The sequence below is a fragment of the Marmota monax genome, unplaced genomic scaffold (assembly GCF_021218885.2).
Source record: "Marmota monax isolate L192 unplaced genomic scaffold, Marmota_monax_Labrador192_F-V1.1 WCK01_AAM20220418_F8-fsc00007, whole genome shotgun sequence".
Lineage (NCBI taxonomy): Eukaryota > Metazoa > Chordata > Mammalia > Rodentia > Sciuridae > Marmota > Marmota monax.
Genome location: NW_026692781.1, coordinates 51,979 through 76,680, shown reverse-complemented (window position 1 = coordinate 76,680; position 24,702 = coordinate 51,979). Strand labels below are relative to the sequence as shown.

Here is a 24,702-nt window from a genome sequence, read left to right as displayed (position 1 = left end):
GTCCCAAGCCCCCTCCTGGCATGGTGGGGCCTGTCATGGCGGCCCAGTGACAGCTTAGGTGATCCCACTTCGCTGATCAAAAAGAATGAAAGGGTCGAAGGGTCAGCGCTGCCCAGACCTCTGCCAGGCGGTCGCCAGGTCTAGCCTAGTGCCAGCAACAGTTCAACTCTGTCCAGGTCTCCCAGCGGCGCTGGGCCCGCTCTGACCCCGGGCTCAGCCTTAGCTCAGGCGCCCACCTGGGGAGGCGGCGGTCAGGGCCTCGGGACTAGCAGCCGAGGCCCCTTAGCCGGCGGCTGGGGACTGGCGCCAGCGCCCCAGAGCGCACCGGGCCAAGCTCCGGGCGATCCCGACGCTAGCGTGCCCTCCCCGCCCCCTCCGCGCCTTGCTTCTCCTCGCTTCGCCCCGGCGCCCGCGGCCCCCACGCACCGGCCGCTCCTCCCCTCTCCCCACCCTCCTCCTCCGCCCCCTTCCCTCCCCCGCCGCCTCGCACACAGCGCGGCCGAGCGTCTGAACCTCTGGGGCCGTGAGCGCAGGCGGCGAAGCCACCGCACCTGCAGAACGCTCGAGCTGCGGAGCCGCCACCTCGCCTCGCACCGCCGGATCCCTTTTCCCCACTCGCTGGGTTGCCCATGACGCCCACGACCCCCTGTTGGCGACAATGACCACTTCCCTGCAAGATGGGCAGAACGCCGCGGGCAGGGCGGCTGCCCGGGACTCGCCGCTGGCCGCCCAGGTGTGCGGCGCTGCCCAGGGGAAGGGCGACGCCCACGACCTGGCGCCAGCCCCCTGGCTCCACGCGCGAGCGCTCCTGCACCCTCCGGACGCGACCCGCCGTTGTGTTGCGGACAGGTAGGCACCCCTCCGAGGGCGCGGGGGAGTGTCCTGGGTTGGCAGCCGGTAAGGGGGTGAGGAGGCGGTCCTGGGGTGAGCCATGTGCTCAGAGCTGGGCCAAGTTTGTGAAAGTCTCTGAAGACAATTCCCTTTGAGCTTGCTTCTACCAGATCAGCAGGACATTGCGATCTTGCAGCGCCTTATTATAAATAGCGTCACCGTTTCATTGAGAGCTCTCCGTGTTTCTCGACTCTGTCCATTGGTGTGAACTAGGAGGCCAAACTCCAGATTGTCCACCCTCTGCTCCTGCCTAGTGACCCAGCATTGTCTTCAAAATATACAGTCCTTTTAATTTTATATATTTTAAAAAAAATCAAAGCATTAATGAGTTCACCTCCCACATAGAATCTTACAGCGACCCATGAGAGGCAAAGCATGGATTGACATTTGAGCAGTCTTTACTGTTCAGCAGGAAAGAATAGAGGCTTTAAAAGGTTTCTCAATCTCCATTGCATCCAGCACAAAGTGCCTTTAGAGTTTGCACATACTTTTGGAAGGAAAAATAAAAAAAGACTACAACAGCATGGAAATCTATGAATCTTTATTTTCATACATTTAAATGGTACTTTTTTTCCCCCCTTCAGGTTTTCAAAGTGCTCAGACTTCAGTGAAGTTAAAATTACTCTCCAATGGATTTGTTATACTAACAAGTTCTATTAACTTATCCCTTTAAAAGCACTGCCTTTCTGTTTAGTATCTATAAGCATTTGAAAAATCAACAGACTGTGTGTGGGCAACATTGTGAATGAAATTTTGAAGAGACATGAACTGCAGCTATAATTAATAAATCATAACTTCCAGAAGTGACTGGTAAAATATCAAAGAGATGAATTCACTAAATGTAATTTATATGCGTTGTCAATTTTATGTATGCTTAACAGTGTCTAACTCCTTATGCTAATTTTGCACTAATATTTATATAGTTCATAATGTTGCTCCAGGAAGATTATTGAAAGTGCAGGAAATGGAGTTTCCATGTCTTGTGATTTTTTTTAAAGGCAAAAAAAAAAAAGTAGGACTATTGTAGATTTATTTGTATCAATTAACACTTTATTTTGATATCCAGAAAATATGTCACAGACCTTTCCAGTACACTTGATATATTATTAGCATTGTCATAGAGTGGTACATGTTGGCCTTAACAACACTTTTTAATCCTGACAGCAATTATATTTTACATTCTGCTTTATGTAAATTACATCCTATGTTCTCTCGGTGTAGGAGAAAAAAGAAAGATCTTGATGTTCTGGAAATGCCATCTATTCCAAACCCTTTTCCTGAGCTGTGCTGTTCTCCATTTACATCTGTGTTGTCATCGGGCCTGTTATCCAAAGGGAATTCAAGGAAAAAACAGGTATGCATTTCTAAATTTTCAAATTCAAGTATTTTAGGAGTTCTGAATCAATACAGTTTTAAGATTTTCAGTATTATACAATATTAAAGAATTAGTGTGACCTAAGCTAAATAACTCAATTGACTGACGTAGTCCTTTGGGCTTGCTTTCCTCTTAGGGCCTTAGTTTTCTCAGCTGTATAATGGGAGTGTTAAAAGTTCCTTCACAGAGTCTTGAGATAGGTTAAAAGAGATAATATATATGAAGTGCAGTGTCTAGAAGCTGATTTCATTCACTGGAAAGGAAGGAGAGTTATGAGTGATAATAGATCATTGATTTTAAGTCAGGAATTGGAAGGGGGTGGGAAAGGATAGTGAAAAGGGGATTGGCTGATCTCTTATAATGCTTTCTTTCATATTCATTTTAAACCCCCACCTTGACAACCTTATTATTTACTAAAGGAAAGTGATGTAATGAATCTGGCAAAAGGTAATTTGAATTTAGGATTCAACCTGTCCTCTTCCTTTCAGTGAATTCCAGAGTTTGAAGGCTCTGGCTGCAGAGTGCATATGACATGTAAGTGATGACTAGAAGATAGAATTTATTTTTATGATTTTCTTTCTTTTCAAATTTCTCATGAGACAGACTCATGCAAATTAGATAATAATGACCAAGCAACCAAGAGATGTTAATCATTATATATTTTGAGAAAAAAAAAATCAGTGCCTTTGTAATAATTCATCTCTTGTCAAATACTGCCTCCAAGTTTTGAACCAGCAAAACAAAGAGGATGTACCCTGAGTGTGGATAGTCATGACTAGAGGGGGATTTAGGGAACAGTGTTTTTGTAGGTCAGGTTTAGCAAAATGGAAAATAAGAAAAAGATGCTAGGCTGTTATTGGCTCCAGTAGGCTTCTTCTGTCTTGTTGGAGAAAGATCACTGCATGTGCACGTAGGAGCACAGGGTCCTGGCTTGACTTCTAGTGACTGATCCTAGAAGGATATTCCACCTTACAGGATCCCTTCTTGCCAGTCTCTCCCTAGGCTCAAGGCTGGGTTTCTGTGAAGAGTGTCCCCAGGTTGCAGAAAAGAAAGGTTCCTTTTCTTTCTTTGATATTTCCTTTTGCCCCCACCTAGACTTTGCATTTAGAACTTGTCGCTTTTGTTTTTATTCTTTTGTACATGCTCAGTTCTTTGGAATGAGGGAGGTTTTGAGAACACATGAGTCTATCAGTAATTTCCCAAGCTCAGTATTGTTGTGACACACATATCTTTTTTACAAGATGGTGTTCCTGGCCCAGTTATCTCTAGCTTTTAGTTGGGATGATGTAAGGGATTGTATGTAATTGTATTATTCTATCAAATATCACTTATGATGGAAATCATTTAGGAGAAGATGACTTTTCTTTATATTGTTTTTGATTTTTTTTAACCATCCCAGTCATTTTAAAAATTCTTTTCTCCCAATAGGGAAAGTGGAAGATTGTTACTTGCTATTTACAAATAAGTGACCAGAAAGTTTAAGAGAACCCAGACTAGAAATATTAAATTTAATTTCGTCTTTCAAAACCAAAGTCAAAAAATCATTTTATGGAACAGACTATATGACCATAAGTAGTAAAGTACATTGAAGCCACAAATAGGATATGTTTTATCTCTTTTTGCAAATAAAATGCCCCAAGGAATACAATATTGTAGACTTTCAGTATTATTATTTTAAAACTAGAGCTAGAATCACAGAATCTATATTCTTTATTCTTTCTCCCTCTTTTTATAGTGCTGGTCACATATAATGCTCAACCTATATCTTTATGTTTACCAATAGTGCAGATTTAGAGTGTACCTTCCTTTATATACATGCATGAGAAAAGTTATTTTTAAACTATTTTTTTTCTAATTTCTGATTGAAATTTGCTAGGAAATCATGCTTTAGTAATGGACTCTAAACACCTATTACTTGAAGAAAAGTAAGGAGTAAGAGATCTTTAGCCCTCTTGTCTCAAGCTTTTCAGTCCCTGGGTCATTTTAATGCTTGGACACAGTTTGTGCAGTAAGTTTAGTTAATTGCTTTCTGGGACTATATAGTATAACTGATTCAGAATAAAGTCTCTGAACATGTGAAAGATTAAGCTTTGTGAAACAGGGTGTTCTGGAATATTTGAGTTGGGAGGGAGTTTCAAGCTCATTTAGTCTAATGCCCTTCTTTTACAGATGTGTAAATTGAGTCTAAGAAGTGCTAGGTACCTAATAGTGGCATAACTTCAACCTGAAATCTGCATTTCTTGAGGGTTTGACTGAAATCTTTTAAGAAAACAAAATTTGGGCCATAAGAGTTGTAATAGCAATAAGCATACATCAGCATTATTAGCTACAACTCTACTTATAATACAAGAATACGAGGAATAACACATGCTATTTGTTAATATTTGTCTAAGGACCTGGAATTTCTCTATTCCCCCCCCCCCCCACACCCACTTCTTGAAATGCAACTATCTCTTTGTGTTTTTTTTTCTTTAGCTTTCCCATCCCTAAGATTGATGTGAATAATCTATCAAGTTCTTGGACATATCAAGAAATACTTATGAGTGTCATTAATAACTGGCTTTTATGTATAGTTTATGATCCACTGGATATTATATTGTGAGAACAGTAGGAAGTGCCACTTACCTTTTAAGATTGAAAAATGAACATGCAAAACTGGAATTGGTTTGCCCATCCTTCTGCAGTAGAAATGAGGGAGATCAAAAAGAGTATCATGTCTCTGTGTGCTCTGCTTCTCACACACTGTTTCTGGACTACTTTGTAGTGAGTTAAGACTTTTTTGTATAGTCTGGAAAAACAATGTCTTCCAAATAATTAAGGAATTAGTTTTCCATGTGCTCTGACTTTAATTTATTTCCTTTTGTCTGTCAGGGACTTTCAAAAGATAAATGAATCTCTGTCCCCAATTTAAAAGGCCTGTTATGTCATTTCTTTGTGATGTCAGTAATTATTCTGGTTTGTCTGTGCTGAGCCTGTATGTGTGCTCTAAAAGGAATCTTGGGTGACTGCTACATTAATTGAGTTTTCATATACTCCTTTTTTTTTAATATGCACAGAAATAGAAACAAAATCTGCCACATTCTCAGTTTTGCAGACTCAGCAATTATCAAGATTTTGCACCATTTATTTTATATATTCCTTTTGTAAGTTTTCATTTTCTTTGTTGAAATGTTTTAGAGGAAATCATGGATATCTTGTCATTGGAACTCTACCTAGTTTTATAAACATCTTTGAAAAAATGAATTAAAAAAATAAGACCCAAATGCCATTATTCCCTAACAAAAATAACAACAATGCCGTGGTACCATCTAAAACCATCCATAATCAAATTTTCTCCGTTGGAATGGCACATGAAATCCTCAAATTACAAACTGGATATGTTTCAAAAGTCTGCAAATTAGTTCTTTGGGAGTTTAAATTCATTTTCAGATGGAAACAACAACATAAATTGTATTTTGGCCCTCCAAGCTGTTTTACAAAATCCCATTTAATGTGAAATGAAACACAAATATATATGCAGAGAGAATAACAAAAACAATACTTGCTCTTAATAGGGTTTCAAACAAATCTATCTTTCTAAGAGCAATTTGCTACTTTTGAATACAGATGTTTGATGAATATAATTATTTTGGAGAAGTTATAACTGTACAGATCTTTGTAGTAATGTTAAAGTAGGCTTTACAGCAATGCTTCTCAAAGTTCGGTTACTAAACCATGATCTTTGTCTTCAGAATACTTGAATCTCTTGCAGAACTCACTGAGTAGTAATGTCCTGGGAAAGGACAGAAGGTTTTGTCTTATGTTTTTCTTTTTGACATATGTACAGAATCAATCAGTGCTGCTCTTAATCTCTACCACTTTTAGACTCTGACCTTTCAAAACTGTGGACAAATCTATTTAGATGAGAAAAACCGGGAATATTGCAAATGGACTTTTGTAGCTATTCTAGCCATGTATTGATTGATTGGAGGAAACAGAGCCTTAAATGAACTAGCCTGAGAGGTTATATTTTAGTACCTAAAGGTCAATAGTTCAATGGTCTCATAAGAGATTAGAACTGAGAATTAGAAAGTCAGCAATCATGAAAACCACTTTCTCTGTTCTCTTTTATACTCCAACAGGCATACCTCGTAGTCTCTGCTTCTTGTAGATCCCTTTCATTTTCTGATATTTCTATGTAGTTTTGCTTGCCAGTGGACACCCCTAAGTTGTAACATTAGTGGATCAGTACTTCATTACTGACTGGAGTCTGTATCTGGAGAGAGTTATTAGCTCTGTGTGTCCCACTCCTACCAGTTGTGACCAAGGGAACAGCAGGGATGTGGACCAGTGCTTGCTCAACAAGGGTATGGGAGGTTCCGTGAGGAGGTACAGATTCAGTAGGCATGGCATTTGGAGGCAGGGAAGAGACAGTGGACAGCTAGTGTCCTGGGAGAAAAAATCTCAAACAAAAATAAGAGGGCACACAAACTAATTCTTTTCATATATGTGTGATGTAGGATGACACAGGAATTTGTCTGACTTAGCCCATCAGTTTCAGGGTATCCAGTTTCTTTGCCTCAATTTATTTAATTAATGACACATATTTACTAGACAATGTTTTTAGTTGATGTCACTCTTCAGGGATGTCCTGAATGTACATCTTAGTGAGGTTCCTTAGCCATTGATGACAGGAGCTACCTACTCAGTATCCTCTCAACCTCATGCTAATTATCTTCATTTGTAGCAGAAGACAGCTGCCTCTTCCTATTTTAAAACTTAAATCCTCTAGCAGAGCTTCCATTTTTCAAGCTTTTACTTCCAGTTTGGTTAATTCTCAGGGTACATTTGCAGTCCAACCTTTATCTTCAGTATGGGCTTATTTTTTCACTTTTTGAAAACCCAGTTTCTGCTTTGTTTTTCCCTGGGGAACATATATAATGTTCTATCAAGAAGGGGAAAATGGAGTCATCCATGGATTAATATAAATGTGAATCAATTAATATAAAAAGATTTCTGCAATCTTACCGATATTACTTTAGAAAATGTCTGCTCATATGGAAGAGTAATATGTTCTATTGTGTAAGTATACATTTACATGTGTTAGCAGGATTACATATATAAGTGGGACTGGGAATTGTCTCTTCAGCATTTTTGATGAAGTGTAGCTCCAGGGAGACCCTAGGAAGTGGCCACAAGGAGAGAGGGAAGTATCCAGAGTTAATTTAGTAGAGAAACAAATGAGCTGATATAGGAAGAGAATCCTTGTCCTTTCTTTTGGCCAGAACATTTAATGTTTTTCAAAGCTGGAGAGAAAATAAACACATATAGGAGTTTTAATTTCTTAATCAGTTTATAAATGCTTTTGTTTCAAAATATCATTAATAATTTTGTGGTTTATTCACACACATAGATGTAATGCTGTATGTTCTGGTTGGGTTGACAGGCCACTCTCAAGGTTTTTAAACCCTTAATAGCTCTAAAGAATATTACACTTATAAAACATCCTATGTACCACTTTTAATATTGTTATCTGTGGAAAGAGGTGAGTCATTATGATGTGATTGAAAGATAGTGATCTGGGAGTCAGTCAGCCTAGTTTTTAGCATTGTTTTACGACTGCTAGGTTATGTGATAACAGACTATTGCCCACACTTTCTGGGTCCTAAAGCTGTATAATTTTATTCTATTCCCAGAGCAAGTGATTTGGATGGCTCTTGAAGCACTAATGACGCGTATGCTGTTAGATACAGGAGTTGTGGAAGGTTTCTTTGGTCTCACTGGTAGAAGCTTCCTCTCAGTCTCCATGCACATCTTCCCATATGGTCACCACATCTCTTTTGATAAAGAGCACATTTGGGGTGCCTTGGAGAAGGAACACTAAGGCCACCTTCATGGAAATGATGGGAACCGGAGGGTTTGGATAAATTAAAGATTGTGCATCAGAGTCAAGGTTTATATATTAAAAAGTGAACCAGGAAGTGTCTCACATCTAAGAGGGACCAGGTTGAGGTGTGAAGATGAAGTACAGAACCAAGTATTTAAACTTAGAAATAAGAATATGTGATAGATGTGAGCATTTGAGCTGGGGATGTGGCTCAATGGTAAATTGCTTGCCTGGCAAGCATGAGGGTCTGTGTTCAAATCTCCAAGCACCAAAAAAAAAAAAAAAAAAAAAAAGATGTGAGCATTTGAGGCTGGTGGCGGTCCAATTGCATTTGGCTCTACTTGGCTAAAGTGTGTAGAATAATCACATCCTCAGTCCTTCTCTGAATTCCTCTTGCCAAAACCAAAGAGGAACACTTTGTGGTCTTCTTATTCACTGTTATATCTTTCCACAAAGCCAACTTGGATCTATATATTTTTCATCTCGGCTGCTTCAATCCTAATTTAAGCTACTGTCTTTCTCCCTGCAGGAACCATATCTGGAAGCCATACATGGCTTTGCTTCTATATTAGCCTATCTTGGTCCATTCTCCATACAGTTATTACAGGGAGCTTTTAGAAATGTAGATCATGTCATGTCATTCCCTTGTAGAAAAGTTTTGATAACTTACAAAAGTCTCTGTTTCTAACTTTGGCTTATAGGACTCTAGATGGTTTGATCCCTGTCTATTTTATAAACCTCCTGTGCATTTTACCCTCTGTTTATCATACTGAAGCTTCATCCTGTCTGTGAACTTGAAACAAGCTTTTTTTTTTCCCCGCCCCTCTATATCAGATCTTTGGCTTGACTGTTTTCTGGGCCTGGAAATTCTTCCTGACTCTTTACATAGTCGACTCCTCCTTATCTTTAGGTGTTAGCATAAGAACATCTGAGCAAGGTACACTTTTTTGACCAGATTTCCCGAAGTAGCCTGCTTTTTTATTTTTATTTTTTAAAACCTATTACATTTCTCAGTTTATTTCCTTTGGTGTTTTTACCATAATCTGACTTGCCTTACTTATCTATTTGGCTTAATTATGTATTGCTTTCCATAATCTGAATTGTTTTCTTTCTTTATCTGTTTGGTCTAATTACATATTGTTTTCCCTTCCAAATGGTTCATTGATTTAGGTTCTTATGTTCAAAGAATGATTGAGTGTATGGATTATTGAAAATAAGTACATAATTAAACCAATTTTATCAAATTGTAACATATTTCTTCTAATCATAATAAATTATCTTCCTGGTCTTCATTAAATTAAAAATATTTATAATTCTATTGAAAGATTCTATTTACAAAAGTAAAATTATAGATGAGGATCCTGGACTAATTGGATTTTAGCAATCTAAATTTTTTGCTTTAATTTAGCACATAGGAATTTTTAATCAAGTGTAATGAAACTAGTGGAGACATTTCTGACTTTATGCAGTATTTTTCTTTGTGTAATTGTAAGTGAAGTGTGCTCAGTGGATTTCTATACTCTTTTCAGCTTTCTGTATATTTATAAAATCTGTACAGAAAATCTTGAATGGAAGTATCAGGTGGGTTTGAGTCTCTCAGACCATTGTAAATGTTAGCAAGTTTTAATTATTCAGTATTCATTTCACTGATGAAATATTTAGGTGAGTGGTCATTATATGGAAATGGAGAGACATATACCTATTAAATATATGCCAACACTCCCAAAGGGGTACACAAACTCATAGATTTAAGAAAACCAGTTTCCAGATCTTCATCTTCTATGTGTACTTTTCCTTAAAATGTGTCTTCAAGAGAACCCATTTGTGTTCACATTCACATGGTTTTTCCTGATACCTTGGGGCATGTAACCTTCTAGTGCATCACACTCAGGGAAAGTTCCTTTAATGATTAATTAAAGCATCACGAATCAGAAGGGATTCCTATCATTTTATGCCTCAAACCTGGGGTTTTTTTTGGTACCTGGGATTGAACTCACGGGCATTCAACTACTGAGCCACATCCCCAGCCCTATTTTGTAGTTTATTTAGAAACAGGGTCACACTATATGCACAACCTCCAGTAGTGCAAGAAAAAATTATATATATTTAGAGACAGAGCTCATTACCTCATCATTGCTGAGGCTGGCTTTGAACTCTTCAATTTTCTATTTTTGACTTGAGTTTTTCCAGGTCCAGGCTGTTGTCAGAGAAGATATAACCCACAAGGAAGAGTTTCCTAAAAACAAAGTAAAAACTGCATCAATGAGAAACTTTGATTCCTGAAAATGGCCTTTTGTCATGTATTTCGAAATATTTTCTACTATTCTTAATACGTATTTATTAGGTAGTGCACACCTGTAATCCCAGCTACTGGGAAGACTGAGGCAGGAGGGTTAGAAGTTTGAGAATAGCTGGGGTTATTTAGTGAGACACTATCTTAAAATTAAACGGAAAAAAAATTAAATGGGATGGGGATGTAGCTCAGTGGTAGAACACTTGCCTGGCATGTGCCAGGCCCTGGTTTCAACCTCTAGTAGTGCAAGAAAAAATTATATATAGATGGATTTCTGGATTAATATATAGATAGGGTGGATCAGTAGCTGAAAGAAAATGATATGATATAGATTAGCACATCAGATAAGGTTCCCAGGGAAGCTGACTTAAAACAGGTTTGCATTTAGGAAGTTTCCTGGGGAGAGCTCTTGGAAGCAACAACTTCAGGAATGGACACAAGAAGTCAGTCTGCACTGCAGCTGTAGCAAAAGCCCCAACCCATCCCAGGAACTCTGGGTCTTGGATAGCCCTACAGAATTGTTCAGAATTAGGGCATGGAGACTGGACTGCCTAGGAAATGCCTGACCTTAGACATGGTAGCTCTCTTTAGCAGAGTGCAGTGGCAGGCAGGGAGGTCTTAGTTACAATTTCTTTCTTCTAGTCAGTTTTGCGTCTTTGTGAACAGAAGACCTGATAGGAGCAATTAGAGGAAGAAAGGTTAATTTTGGCTCACAGATTCAGAGGTCTCAATCCATAGCTGATTCCATAGGTGTAGGCTCAATGTGAATCAGATATCATGGCAGAAGACTATGGCAGAGGAAAGCAGCTCAGGACATGGTAACCTGGAGGCAGAGAGTTCTGCTTACTGGGGACAAAACATGTACTCGAAAGACACAACCCTAGTGAGTTTCTTCTTCCAGGTGCTACTACCTTTCTACAGTTACCTCCTCATTAGTCATATCAGCAGATTAATGTGCTTACTAGGTTAAGGCTCCCACACCCAATCATTTCCCTTCTGAAAATGCTTGTATTGTCTCACACATGAGCTTGTGGGGGACACCTTCTATCTAAACCATAACAGTTATCCTAGCTAATACTCTTAATACCTGGGACTACCAACAATTTCAGGTTTTTGAGTAAAACTCAGTGATAAAACTCATACATGATTTCTTTCAGTTTTTTAGTTTTAATTCAATATTGTGGTAAATTTGTTTTAGCAAATCATGTTATGAACTATTCATTTCCATTCCAGTCAGTTCTCGTCATAATCTATAATATAGTATTTTAATATTTTCTACTTCTTAAAAAATTATATGCTAAAGACTAGACTGAATTTGTTTTTATTAAAAATGTAAGAAATTTTTATCATCATCAGTACTTTATTTAATGGAGCTATTTCTAGTTCCATGCTTGGTTTTTATTTAATTAGGTCTAAAGCTGAAACTCAGACATGTAAATGTACATTCATACAATTACCAAAGGAATTCTATGTACTTTTTAGCACTTCATCTCCTTAGAATGCTTGGTTCTGTATTATTTTAAATTTTGACTGCAATCAGCTATTTCTCTTATAAAATATAACCCATGATTTATTTTTTTCAATGATTTATAGTAATTTTTCTCTTGGAATGATATTGATATCTCTATTTAATTGAAAATTAAAGTTAAATTTTACCTGATAGAATGTGAGTCTGATTTGGCTGATTGATATGTTAGGACTAACTTTAATTATGTGGTTGACATTTTTATTAAACTGAATATGCTAAATCTGAAATCATAAACTTTTGATGAAAATTCATTTCAAAGCTAAGACAAAAGCCACTTTTGAAAAAAAAGTTGCAAAAGGCTTCGAGTATGTTGGTTTGCTCAAGGTATGATAAAATTAACACATTTTATCCAGATATTCCTAAGAGTATTAGTTTAAACAAAATGCATTTAAGTGAAAGAGTACTAAGTCATTAATGGTAAAGCTTTGCTAATGAAATTGAGAAAATGAATGAATCTGACTGGGTAACAAACCTTTTTTGAGTTATGTGTTTTCAATTTATTGTTTTCAGTTGTGTTATAGGAGGCCCTAAATAATTCACCAGTTGACAATTAAAGATGATTTTAGCTCAGATGAAATTTAGAGGTTAACATTATCTTTCCCCACCTCTGTACTCCCTCTCTCCTTTACTGTATTAGTCAGCTTTTTATTACAGTAACAAAATATCTGGGATAACCAATGTAAAAGAGGAACGGTTTATTATAGTTCACAGATTTGAAGGTTTCAGCTTATGATTAGTTGACCCCATGATTTTTGAGTGTGTGGCAAGGCAGCCGATTGTTCTGAGGAGCTCTCATGGAGCAAAACTACAACCTTATGGTGACTGGGAAGTAATTAAGAGAGAGAGGGAGGAAAGGGCTGGAGTTGCAATCTCCCCTTCAAGGACATGACTCCAGTGGTGTAATTTCCTCCTACTAGGCTGCATCTCTCAAACATTCCACCACCTCCTAATAGCACATGGACTGCGGACCAAACTTTTAATACATATGAAGAACATGAGAATCCCAAACAATAGCATTTATGCAACCTAATTTTCTTAGTACTTATTGTCATCTGACATATCACATGTTAATACATATATGTGTTTACTCTTAGCCTTTTCCCTGTGGAACATAAGCTCTGCAAAGATAGGAACTTTGCTTTATCAAGTTGTATTTACTCAGTCTCCATCAGGCAAGCAATACATGTTACTTAACAGGCTCTTGGTAAAGTTTTGCTGAATGAATGGATAAGTGTTTGGGGAAGGAGCAGAAAAATGATTGTTAAATGAGAGAATATTTGGGAATATACTGATAGTTTAATATAAATGATATTGAATTTGTAAAGAAACTTAGAAACGTGAAGTTTAGTTTATTTTCTGGGAGGGGTCTGATATTGTTAGATGGTACCGAGATCCTTGTCAGGATAAACGTTTGAGTTTTGTTTTACCATTATAAGCACATTCTAAATTTGGATTATGCTTGCTCAGAATAAGTTCTGTTCTTTGTCTCTTTGTCCTCCTTGTAAGTATTTTCAGTCTACCAGCACATGTATGCCTGTTAAAAAGCAAGGATACTTTATGGGGCTGAGTCCAGGAAAGTTTTTCAATCAATTCACATTCACAGTGTAAGATTGCTTTCATTCTTGGGAAGGGTGACATGCGTGTGAAGCACAGTATTCAGATGAAAGGGCTACTTTGGTATTATTTAACTGTGTGTTGGCAAGACTCTGGCCAGTATCTGGTTTCTTTTTAGAGCCATTTTGCATTATATTACAGTACTCTGACCGTGCTGTGCCAAGGAAATTAAGATCAGCTGGAACACTCTGTAGGTCATTGGCTTGGAATCTTAGGGCACTGGGAACTTGATGTTTTGTTTTAATGACCTCATTTAGGCTGAACCTGCCTTTGTCCCCAAAGCATAAAGGCCCCTTTACAAATCATGCCTGCACCTTGGGAAAGATATGGGAGGGGTTCAGAGAAAAATGACTAAATATTTGAAAGTTTTTGGTCAACCTCCATGTATAACCTACTTAATAAATTATGATTCTTTAGTTGAGAAAGATGAAGAGGAAGCATAAAGTCTCTCAACACTGATTTACCCACCAAAGTCCATGATATTGGAGTATAATTTGAAGGTTGGGGATAGTTTTAAGAATAGTAAAGGGAAGAATGTTTACTGTTCATGTAGAGTTTATGGGTCTTGTACTTTGTCAGGTGCTTTTCAAAGAGATTTCCAGGGGATTTCCCTCTTGTGAAATGAAAAACCTCCTCCATATTTCTCATAATGGGAATATATGACGAGTGCATACATGTGGCTCACGTGGGGACTGTGGGAGGGTCATGGAGGAGTTGAAGTTGTTTGGTAAACACCTTTTGGAACATTAGTTTTAATTGAAAATGAGAGGAAACATTTTTACATGAAGATAAACATTCCTGTACTTGAATAGAATCACAGTTTACATGATTTTTTAAGAACAAATTAAATATCTTTGCATTATTGTCTACCCTGAGATGGAAAGGGCTGTGCAATTACTTTAGTACGTTTTTAACGGTACATTGTAATCATATATTATAGTGTCATTCATTGTGATTTATTTGTATGTGCACATAACATAATTAGGTCAACTTCATTGTCCAGGACCTCTCCTTTCCCTCCACTTCTCCCTTTTTCTGATTCCTGTCCTCTATTGGTTTTTCTGCTGTTTTCATGAGATCCCTTTCCTCTGCTTTTTTTCTGTATAGTTCCACATATGAGAGAAAACATATGACCCTTGACTTTCTGAGTCTGGCTTATTCCACTTAACATGATTTAACATGATGTGCAGTGGTGCCCCCACTCCCCTTACCTCCCCAATCCCCGCTGCCCATTTTTGGGTAGTTCTGGTGAAAACATTTGAGAAGCAAATGTAGTTTTCGGTTCTGTGAGAAGTGAGTCTTTGTAACCCTCTAGAGAGGTTTTTTTTTTTTTTTTTTAAATCACCTCTCCTTTCTTCTCTAGCCAAAGTTCTTTCTTTCAAGAGAGTCTCTGATTTTACTGGTACCTGCATCTGTATTGAGGTCGTTGGTTTTTTAAGCATTTGAATAGTGTTTTCTACTCAACTTTTCTGCATGTTGGCAGGAAATGGCTGTCACCAGAGTCTCTGAGGACCACCTTGTTCCTCAAGATCTATTTCTCAGTTCTTATTTCAATGTCTCAGGAGTTTGGAACACTTTTGACTGTTCTTTCCATCCTGAAACACTTTGCTGACCTCTGCCTCCTGCAGATTTCTGCTGTAGGATTTTAGTTCTGGTGTTCTTAAGAGCTTTGTCTTAAAACTTATTTTCATTTTATTGCTTGGGTGAGCTCATCTACTTCCATAGCCTCAATCGTGGTATTATAAATCTAGACTAGAACTTTATCCTGGGCTGCCTGCTGGATTCCTTCACTTATAAAGCCCATGTGCATATCAACCCAGCATATTCCAAACAAAACGAATACTTTTCCTCTTAAACTTGCTCTTTACCCTCTGTTTCCATTCATTGGGAATGGAATGCTCTCTCCCTACATTAGAAAGTCAGAAACCTTATCTCACCTTCAGCATCTTTCATTCTTGTCTCTCCTCATCCAGTTGGTTGAGAAGACAGTTCTGAGCTTTATCCACCTTACATGACCTGTGTGGCATTGTAGTTGTTCAGGCCATATCATCTCTTTTATGACCACTTTGAGATTCTCCTCCTTGGTTACTCTGATTTTTTTGTGTCTTCTTCTATTCCTAGGAATATTATATGTTTTGACTTTTTTTTTTAAATTAAGGAGGCAAAATTTATAAAACATAAAACTAACCTCTGAAAATATTCTTAAGCTTTTAACCATGTTTATAGTGTATCTAGTACATTCATTCATAGTATCATGCCAACATTGTGTTTGTCTAGTTTCAAAACATTTATATACCCTAACAGCATCCCTGTTTCCATTAAACAGTCACTCTCCATATTCCCCTCCATGTCCTTATAGCCATCAGTCTACATTTTGTCTCTATGGATTTACCAATTCTAGACGTTTCATAAAAGTGAATTCATATGATATATAACCTATAACCTTTTGTCTGGTTTCTTTAACTTATCCTGTTTTTGAAGTTTATCATTTTGTAGTGTGTGAGGTGCATTTTTCCCATGAAACAATTCCCAGCATGTAGAGATATAACTTTTTTTTTCTTTAGAAATAAGATGTTGTTCATATAGTATGTGGTTGCCCTCTCTTTGTGCCTTTGTTCCCAATTCTATTTTGTTTCTCCTTTCTTTCTTCTATACAGGAACTGGTGTTCTGAGGTTGATGAGTATCCTTTACTTCCGCATTTTTATACCTTTACAAAACATAGAGCACTGTAACATTTTAATCATGTATTCAAAATATTTTGCTCTGCAACTTACTGTTTTCATTTGATGTTTTTGATTAATCCATATTAATGAATGTAAATCTAACTTTAATTGTATTTAATTGTACATAGTTATCATAACTTATTGTTTCTCCATCACAATAACTTAGCTTGTGTGTATATTCTTGTCCTGTGTGCAAGGTTTCCCTACAGTATGTGTATAGGAGGGAATTGCTCAGCTGTTGAGCAGGTGCCTGTTCAGTTTTACTAGATATTGTGGCTTGTTTTCCAAAGTGGTTGCACTCACCAGCACTATTGCCTCTATGTTTTCAGAATTTTTAGTTTTTCCCAATGTTTAACGAAATGTAATTGCTGTGTTAATTTGTATCACCTTGATTTTTTGTAAGGTTGAACATCTTTTCCTTTACTTCTGTCCATTTCCCCCTCTTCTTTGTGAATTATCTGTATTTTTCTACTATGTCATTTGTCTTTTTTTAATGATCGGTGAGAGTCCTTTCTGTGGTACAGATAGTAGTCTTTTGGCAACTATAAATGTTGCAATTCTGTTTTCTCACTAATTGTGATTTGCCTTAACTTTGTTTACAGTGTCTCTTTGGATACAGAACACTTTTATTTTAGTTTAGTTAAACCTACTTTTGTGCATCTTATTTAAGGAATTCTTTTCCTTTGTCTTGTGAATGTATTCTCATCTAGTCATTTTAACATTTTCCTTCTTACTTTGGTCTTTAATGCTGCATGGTATGTTTATATATATATACACAATATGAATCATATATATATGAATATCCACTCATACAAATACCACTTATTAAACTAATCATCTATTCTTTTGCCAAAGCTTTTAAAAACTTTCTTTAAACTGAGTGTTGAGGCACATGCTTGTAGTCTCAGCTACTTGGGAAACTGAGGCAGGAGGATGACTTAAGCTCATGAGTTCAAGAACAGGGAGAAAGGATGGTGGTGGAAGAAAGCAGCTCAGAGATGGCACCAGGAAACAGAGAGAGAGAGAGAGACTGTTCTCCTTACCACAGACAAAATATAAACCCCAAGGATATGCCCCCTTCAACGTACCTCCTCTGGCCACACTCTACCTGAGTAGTTTAAAACAGTGCAACATCTTTTCTCTCACACTGGTTAATGAGGAACATATATCATGCCTTTATATTAGTAGTGACACAGTTTTCAATGTACTTTCAAATATGTTGTCATTTTTATTCTTTTAACATATGGGCATAGTCAGTAGAATACTTAGCTTTTTCCCAGGTTAGTAGATGGAAAAAAAAAACTGGATCCAAGATCATGGACTAAATCATATAGATAATGCCTAACAAAGCCAGAACTTGATCCCAGATTTTCAGATTTCAATGATAGTTCTCACCTGACATGAAATTGATAGTTAGAATTCTACTTGAAAATAAAATTATATTAAAAAAATTACTTCTTTTTTTTTAACATTGCAAATGTTTAAATAGTGACGAAAAGAGACATCCTTTAAACCACACATCAAACCCAACCTTAATATATTCTGATTTCCTTTTACCTCCAGGTATTTTTTTCTATGGTATTGTTATACTGACTTAAAGAAATATGAAAAAAAAATTATTGTTTTAAGAAATGTCAGAAATTTGTATTATTATTATTATTTTTAATTTGTAGAGTTTTGAATGATTTTCAAAATTACCAGAGAATTTGGATTATTCTAAGATCGGGATATAGTCTAACTGAAAGGGCTTAGCTGTACTCTGGGGTGTTTAATTAATTTTTATTGACAGATTCTTGTCTGGGATTTAAATGAGATTTAAGTCAGTAAAATTCCTGTCTAGTGGTCTAGAGAACAGTTAACACAGTGAATGAAGTGAAGAGAAATGTATTTTCTTAACCCTTTTCTCCCTTTGGAGAGAGCCCGGGTCATCTACAGAAACAGTAAGGATTTAGGAGTGGATTTGTCCTGCAAGTTAGATACTTATCATTAGAATAAATGATGGGTTATAAATATGAGTACAGAGAATATTGTTTTTTAGAGCATGGAATCAAAAAATGATTCAAATACTTAGATATTAAAGTCCATTTTAAAAGCAAAATTTGACCATTGTTATCAATATGATCATTGTTCTTAGAAAAGTTATCTTACATCTTATACTTCAGGGCAGTGATTCTCTAGCCTCAGTAGGCATGTCACAGTGAGTTTTTATGTAAATAAAGTTTTCTGGGTCTTATCCCTGAAGCATTTGTTTGTTTATTTGTTTTTTACTGTCTTTTTTCTTTCTGTGCTGGAGATTGAACCAAGGGGGCCTCATGTATGCTCCTGCTCTAATACTGGGCTATATCCCCTGCCCTGAGAATCTATTTCTTTATGCTGAGGTATTAGAAATTTTAACTAGCACCTGCTGGGAGATTCTTATAACTCCAATGCAGTTTGACTCAAGGCGACTTTTGAAGAAATCCTGAAATAATAGGATTGAATCAGGGTTTTGACCCACAACATATCTCCTTCAGAGAAAAGACTGGAAATCTGTGACCCTTATAGAAGCAAAATTTACTCATACATGCACGTACTATATATATTTGTGGTTCTATAACATTTTTCTAAAGGATAACACATGTCTAAATATGTTTGCTTATCTAAAAGCCAAGTGGATTTTGCTTGAATTTTAAATTGTTTGTATTTAAAATCAAAGCGTACTTATTGTTTAATAAAAAAATTCCTTGGCACTGCGAATTGTCCTTGCTTCATGACTGTTGAAGTGGTTGTGAAATATCTCACATAGGGGGCGCTGTTTAAATATATATATTTTTTTGTCTTGAGTAGTTCCAAAATCATACAGCAGAGGGGGCATATTTTAAATGACACCAGGAAACTGTGACCTGATTGTTTTAGCACAAATTATTCCAGATCACACTGTTAATTTATTTCATTTATATTACTAGAGAAATATTGTTTGAAATTAATGATATATTGGAGAAAGTACTGCAAAGTTCTCCTAAGGACATTATTTGAAGAAAAATGTTTTAAACATGTATTTAAATAATTATGACTTCTTTTCTCATTTGAATCTGAATTAGATTCATGTTCTAGATGATGAACAGTGGCTCCAACTAGCATGTCTTCTATGTTAAGTTTTCTAAGAACTAAGAATTAAGATTCTGATATGCTAATGGGCTAGTTGATTATGAAACTAGAATTGATGAGTTATTTCCTACAACATATTTGTTGAATAAAATTTTATAGTATTTTGCTTAAGAATTGAATGTATATATACAGACATGTATATAAAATGCAAACACTATTATACCATTTTTCCTCATTTCTTCCAGATTTAGTGCATATATAAACATTTTGTTTATGATTTAATGTTCTTTTATGTAGCATCTTTCCATATGTGCTTTTATCAATTCTCTGTTAGTTACAGTAAAATATATCATCTTGAGTTAGGTTAAACAGAAAAAGGAATGGCTCATTTATCATTCTTTTTGTTAAACTGTGAACTTTTTTTGTTGAAGTTAGGGACTGTTCCTTGTTATCCCTTTTTATCTCTTTACTATCTACTTTGACACAATGGACAAGTAATGAGTATCACTGTTTGTTGTCAATCCCTGGATGCAGTCTATGATGGATTAAACATGTCTGGGAATTCTTTGCTGCACTCCCATTGAGAGGTAGAATGTGTGTTTCCTCTGAAATCTTGGAGGGCTTTGATTATTTGGCCAATATACTTCATTGGAAATGACAGTGTGACAGTTTCTGGTCCAAGACTTTGAAATACTGGCAGCTTCCATTTCCTGTTTTTTGGTAATACTTTTTTTTTTTTGGAAATCTGAGCTGCCTTATTTGAGCTATGTCCAGCTATATTGGGAACCTCCATTCTGGAGAAGTCATGTAGGTTTTCTGATTGATAACCTCAGCTGAGTCCAGCTTTGCAGCCAAAGACCTACCAAGATGTTAGACATGAATGAAGCAGTTAGGATGCTGCAGACCAGCCTTTTCTCCTACTGGATGCCTGTGACTCTTCATTGATACCATCTAGAGCAGAAAAATGGCCCGGATAAGCCCCTCCCTATTTCACAAAATCATGAGATACAATCAAAAGGTTGTTGTTTTAAGGCACTGTGTTTTAGGACACTTTATTATGTATTAAAAAGAGGATCATAACACAGACTCAATTCTTGAGTGTAAAGTAGATGATTGCAACTAAAAGTAATCTTAGAAAACAATTTAACTCCCCTCTTTTGCAGGGAAAAACTATATTCCAGAGAAATGAAGTGACATGTTTAAGGTCATCTAAACAGTTACAATCATAGCTAGAAATATATGCCTATTGTTTTTGCTACTAGTAGACATATATATTAATGTTTATGAGATAATTTTTTTTGTACTTTTCATCTGGTAAGGATAGGCATAGACATGTAACCTAAAAACACCCGAAGAACGGCTACCTACCATATCAGAAAGAACTTTCATCATCTCAAAAAAGGAATCAAAATAATTTGTTTCAGAAATACTCATTCCAATCATTTTGTACTATTTAACTACTATTATAGAAAGCTAAATTCCACATAGCTACTCAAGAGATCAAGGTAGGAGGATCACATGGTTGAAGCCAGCCTGTGCACCTTAACGAGACCCTATCTCAATAAAATACAATATTTACTAAATCAGTGATGCACATTAGTAATGTATGCTTATGTACAGTCAATCTCAATATTTATGCAATTTGTATTTTGAAATTTTTTGGTTAATTTGGAGGCCTGGAATGTGTTTTCCCATAGAAGCAAACATAATATACCTTAAGTGTAATACTGGAAATAATCACCATATTTATCGGTTTCTGTGGGCAAATGCTTTCCACATTACTGCTTAGCATCTGTAAACCCACCAGTTCAGTGCCTCACTTTGTTTTTATCAGAGGAACTTCTCATTTGTCCATCAATGGGAGAGAAGGTTCAGTAGGCTCTGTATGAAAGGAAAGTGTGTTCTGCTGGGCGTACAGGCTTACAGGCTTTTCTGTCCATCCCTCCTGGTACCTTCCTCTTTTTAAGATATCACTTGTAAATTCACTTGAGAACAGGATGAAGTCTGTGTTTTCCTATGTTCCTATTTCTGATAGTAAGGACTGACCCACCCTCCCTCCCTTCCTTCCTTCCTTCTTTCCTTCCTTCTCTTTTCTTTATTCTTCTCTAGTCCTTTGCCTCTCCCCTTTCTTTCCCTTCCCATATCTCCACTCCTTCTCCTTTTCTGTTCTTTCTTCCCCTCCTGTCTTTTACTCTTGCCCTCTTATATCCTCTTCCTTCTCTTCTCTTCCATTTCTCCCTTCCTGTCTTTCTTCTTCTTTCTCTCTCACCCTCTCTTCTCTTCACCCATTGTCTTATTTCTCTTAAAATAAACACCGTTTCTTTCATGCCTTGGGAATTATTAACTGGTATAAAGTTCTCAGTTTGGTTTTAGATTTAGGGAAGGTGGGTGGCATTGCTCCCTATCTTACTGCTTATATAAGTAAGACAAAGTATTTCTACTAGATTGCAAACTTTTGAGAGGTGGGACTGCATTTAGTTTTTATTTATCATCCCTAATGCTTACCGTATTTCTTGTGTAAATGAAAAAAAGATTAAAATCTCAGCTGTGACCTTTCTTGTGAGTGTGTCTGTGCTGTGAGAGGGTGAAATGCACTGCCCACTTGAGCATCCCGTGAATGCCTGCATGCTGCTGTTTCTAGCCTGCGTGTTGTAAGTTTTGAACTTTGCCTTTGGTTTTCTCTTCACTTTCACTGCTGTTCTGGTGGTGCTGCTGGATATTTTGTCAGGAGACCATCAGTGGAGCTGAAATGCTTCCATTTCTTAGATGCAGTAGATGCAGGTCTATAGGTTATTTCAAGAATTAAGGAGTAGACCTAGGAATCTTTCTTTTCAGTTGTTTTTTGGGGTGACAAATGAACCATAGATATTTACTCAAGCAGAATAATTTGCATTGTGACATTCCAACTTTCGCCAGATAAGACAAAGCTTGTGCTGAAAAAGTTCAAGGTAATTTTTGAATTTTTGTTTCTTTGAGTCTGATTTGCAGTGTAAAAATAAGATGCCAAGAAGTTCCAAGTCAAAGAACAAATTATTCCACAGCACGTTATCTTTGTGCATTTCAGCTTTCTTTTTCTCCTCTAGCCATTCTAAACTATTCGCTATTTTTGTCTTCTTAGACCAAATATACTTTGGATATATTTTTCAAGTCATCAAGAAGGAAAACATAGCTCTGTGAGAATCCTAGATAGTAATTTTAGGAGGAATTTAGAATAATATTTAAGGAAACTTTTTGTTAAAGATTTTGGTTCTTAATTCCCCCCTTTTAAGAAAACTGACATTTTAATATCTTGAAGAGTATTAATTACTTTCTTCTTATTTTAGGGTTCAGGATCACTTAGATTTCACTGGAACAAACTTTTTAGGAAGTTAGTGTTTAAAATGATCTGTAGACTTTTCACTTTAATTTGACTTATTCCTATTACATATTTGATAAAAAGAAAATTTTGCTATGTGATTTTTAACTGTTTTATCCCTTATGTTTGAAAATAACTAATTTGTAGTTGTGCTAATGTGGAACACCTATGTGTACTCTAAGTTGGAAGTCCATATTTATATACAAATATCAAATGCAGTCTTTATGTTTTCATTGAGAATGTTTCTGTTAGACTTGTGATCATATTTCTACACCATTGACCCTAGGTGTCATCAACTGGTCTCCCAGAGAGAACCTTTCTCTTTTTTTCTAAGTCATAGCTGGAGTACTTAGTACTTGGTACTTTTTTCAAAAACCCAAATCCTAACGTGGCATTCCTTCATGTTCATTCTGAGTCACTCCTTCCTGCCTGTTGAGAGGCACCTGAGCTCTTTCTTGCTTACAGCTTCCTCTGATTTGACTCCTGACTCTCTCCCCTTGTCTTGTCTTGTCTTGTCTCACTGCACATCTTTCTTTCCCCTTCAGGCAGAGTTTGTCATCCCAGAGAGAACCGTCACCTTTCCCAAAGAGCATGTCTCAATCTCCTTAAGGAGAATAGATCACATGCTCCTTGCACTCCGCTATATCCATTGCATTTGTTTTCACAGTGTCCATAAGGTCTGTGCCCTCAGGCTTCTGTCTACTCTTTTGAGCCACTGGGTCATCAGACTGCTAAGAATAAGGGTTACATCTCACTCATCCTTGGCACAGAGCCCAGGGTATGCTAGGATTTTAATATGTTTATTGAATGAAAGAATGAGTAGTCTTTCCAAACTAAAAATTCTTAATGTCCCTTTGGCTACATAAACATTGATTTATTGCAAAATCCTTTGCATGCTCTCAAGTTATTTGGTCATCTGGGCTTGTTCTATTGTTTCATTGATTTATCTGACACATGCTTTGTTCCTTCCATGTACAGATAACTGAGCTGGGCTCTGGTGAATGAAATAGACAAGAACTGACTTATGGGTCTGATATTATTACCTGACATTTGAGGAGTGAAATTATTTTTATGAAGATCTGTTAAGTGAGGGCTGGCAGAAACTAATATTAATATTTAATGTGAAGTCTGACCTCGAACTAGAGTAGAACTCTACTCTTCTTTCTTCTCTAAATGCTGTTTTTCCTTTATAAATTGGCTTTTGTTTCAAAAGTTTAAAGGAGAACATCGAGTAAGTTAAAATGTGTAGAAAACATTTGTGCTAAAGCATATAGCCTTATGGTTGCTTATAAAGAAATTTAAAAATAAATTGATTGCTTCTTCCTGATCTTAATTATGGCTACTTCAAGAAACATCTTGGAGATTGTCAAATTAAGGATGAGTCCAGAGATTTCTTATTATTACCTAATAAGCATTATTTAAAAGTCCTTGAGTAAATAATTACAAGTCTATACTTAACATGAAAATATACAGAGGAAAGCACACATCCTGGAGGAACCTTAGACAGCTAGCTGTCCATATGGCTCTGACACTCATTAGCTGGTTAGTTTTCAAGAAAGTCAGTGGACACTTCACATGTTTCTTCATTGCAAAATATACATGATACCCATTTCCCTCATGTGGTACCCTGAAGATTAAATGTAATCGCAGACACGTGGATGCATGAAATTATTTTGTATCAAAATAATCTGTGATTACAAAGTCCAGACTTAAGTCTTATAAAAATGAAATCTTTTGTCTTCCAGATAGAATTATTGCCAGAAAATAATTGTATCAGGTCAGATAGTCCAGATGATTTACTCTTTTTTTTTTCCTCTTAAGAGTGCTTTGATCAATATACATTTGCTGTGTTGTGTGTCAGCATAAGTTAGAAACTTTTTTTATTAGACTGTAAACACAAGATATTTTAGGTATTATCTAATGACTTCCTATTACTGTAACTGAAAAGTTCTTTTGACAGCCTATCTTC

General features: G+C 36.7%; 2 protein-coding genes across 2 annotated transcripts in view; one reads left to right on the top strand and one right to left on the bottom strand.

The window, feature by feature from the left end:
• The window catches only part of LOC124094625 (uncharacterized), a 69,656-nt gene extending 67,449 nt beyond the window's left edge, over window positions 1-2,207 (bottom strand). Inside the window, exons 1-3 of the mRNA XM_058580359.1 lie at window positions 2,194-2,207; window positions 1,051-1,141; window positions 552-919 (exon numbers count right to left, since the gene is read on the bottom strand). Coding sequence (XP_058436342.1) covers window positions 552-919; window positions 1,051-1,141; window positions 2,194-2,207 — 473 coding nt within the window. The remainder of the gene's footprint in view (window positions 1-551; window positions 920-1,050; window positions 1,142-2,193) is intronic.
• LOC124094446 (growth factor receptor-bound protein 14) overlaps window positions 659-24,702 on the top strand; it is a gene marked incomplete at its 3' end in the record, with an annotated part of 70,203 nt that continues 46,159 nt past the window's right edge. Inside the window, 2 exon segments of the mRNA XM_046447160.2 lie at window positions 659-849; window positions 2,113-2,245. Of these exon segments, the coding sequence (XP_046303116.1) occupies window positions 659-849; window positions 2,113-2,245 (324 nt within the window).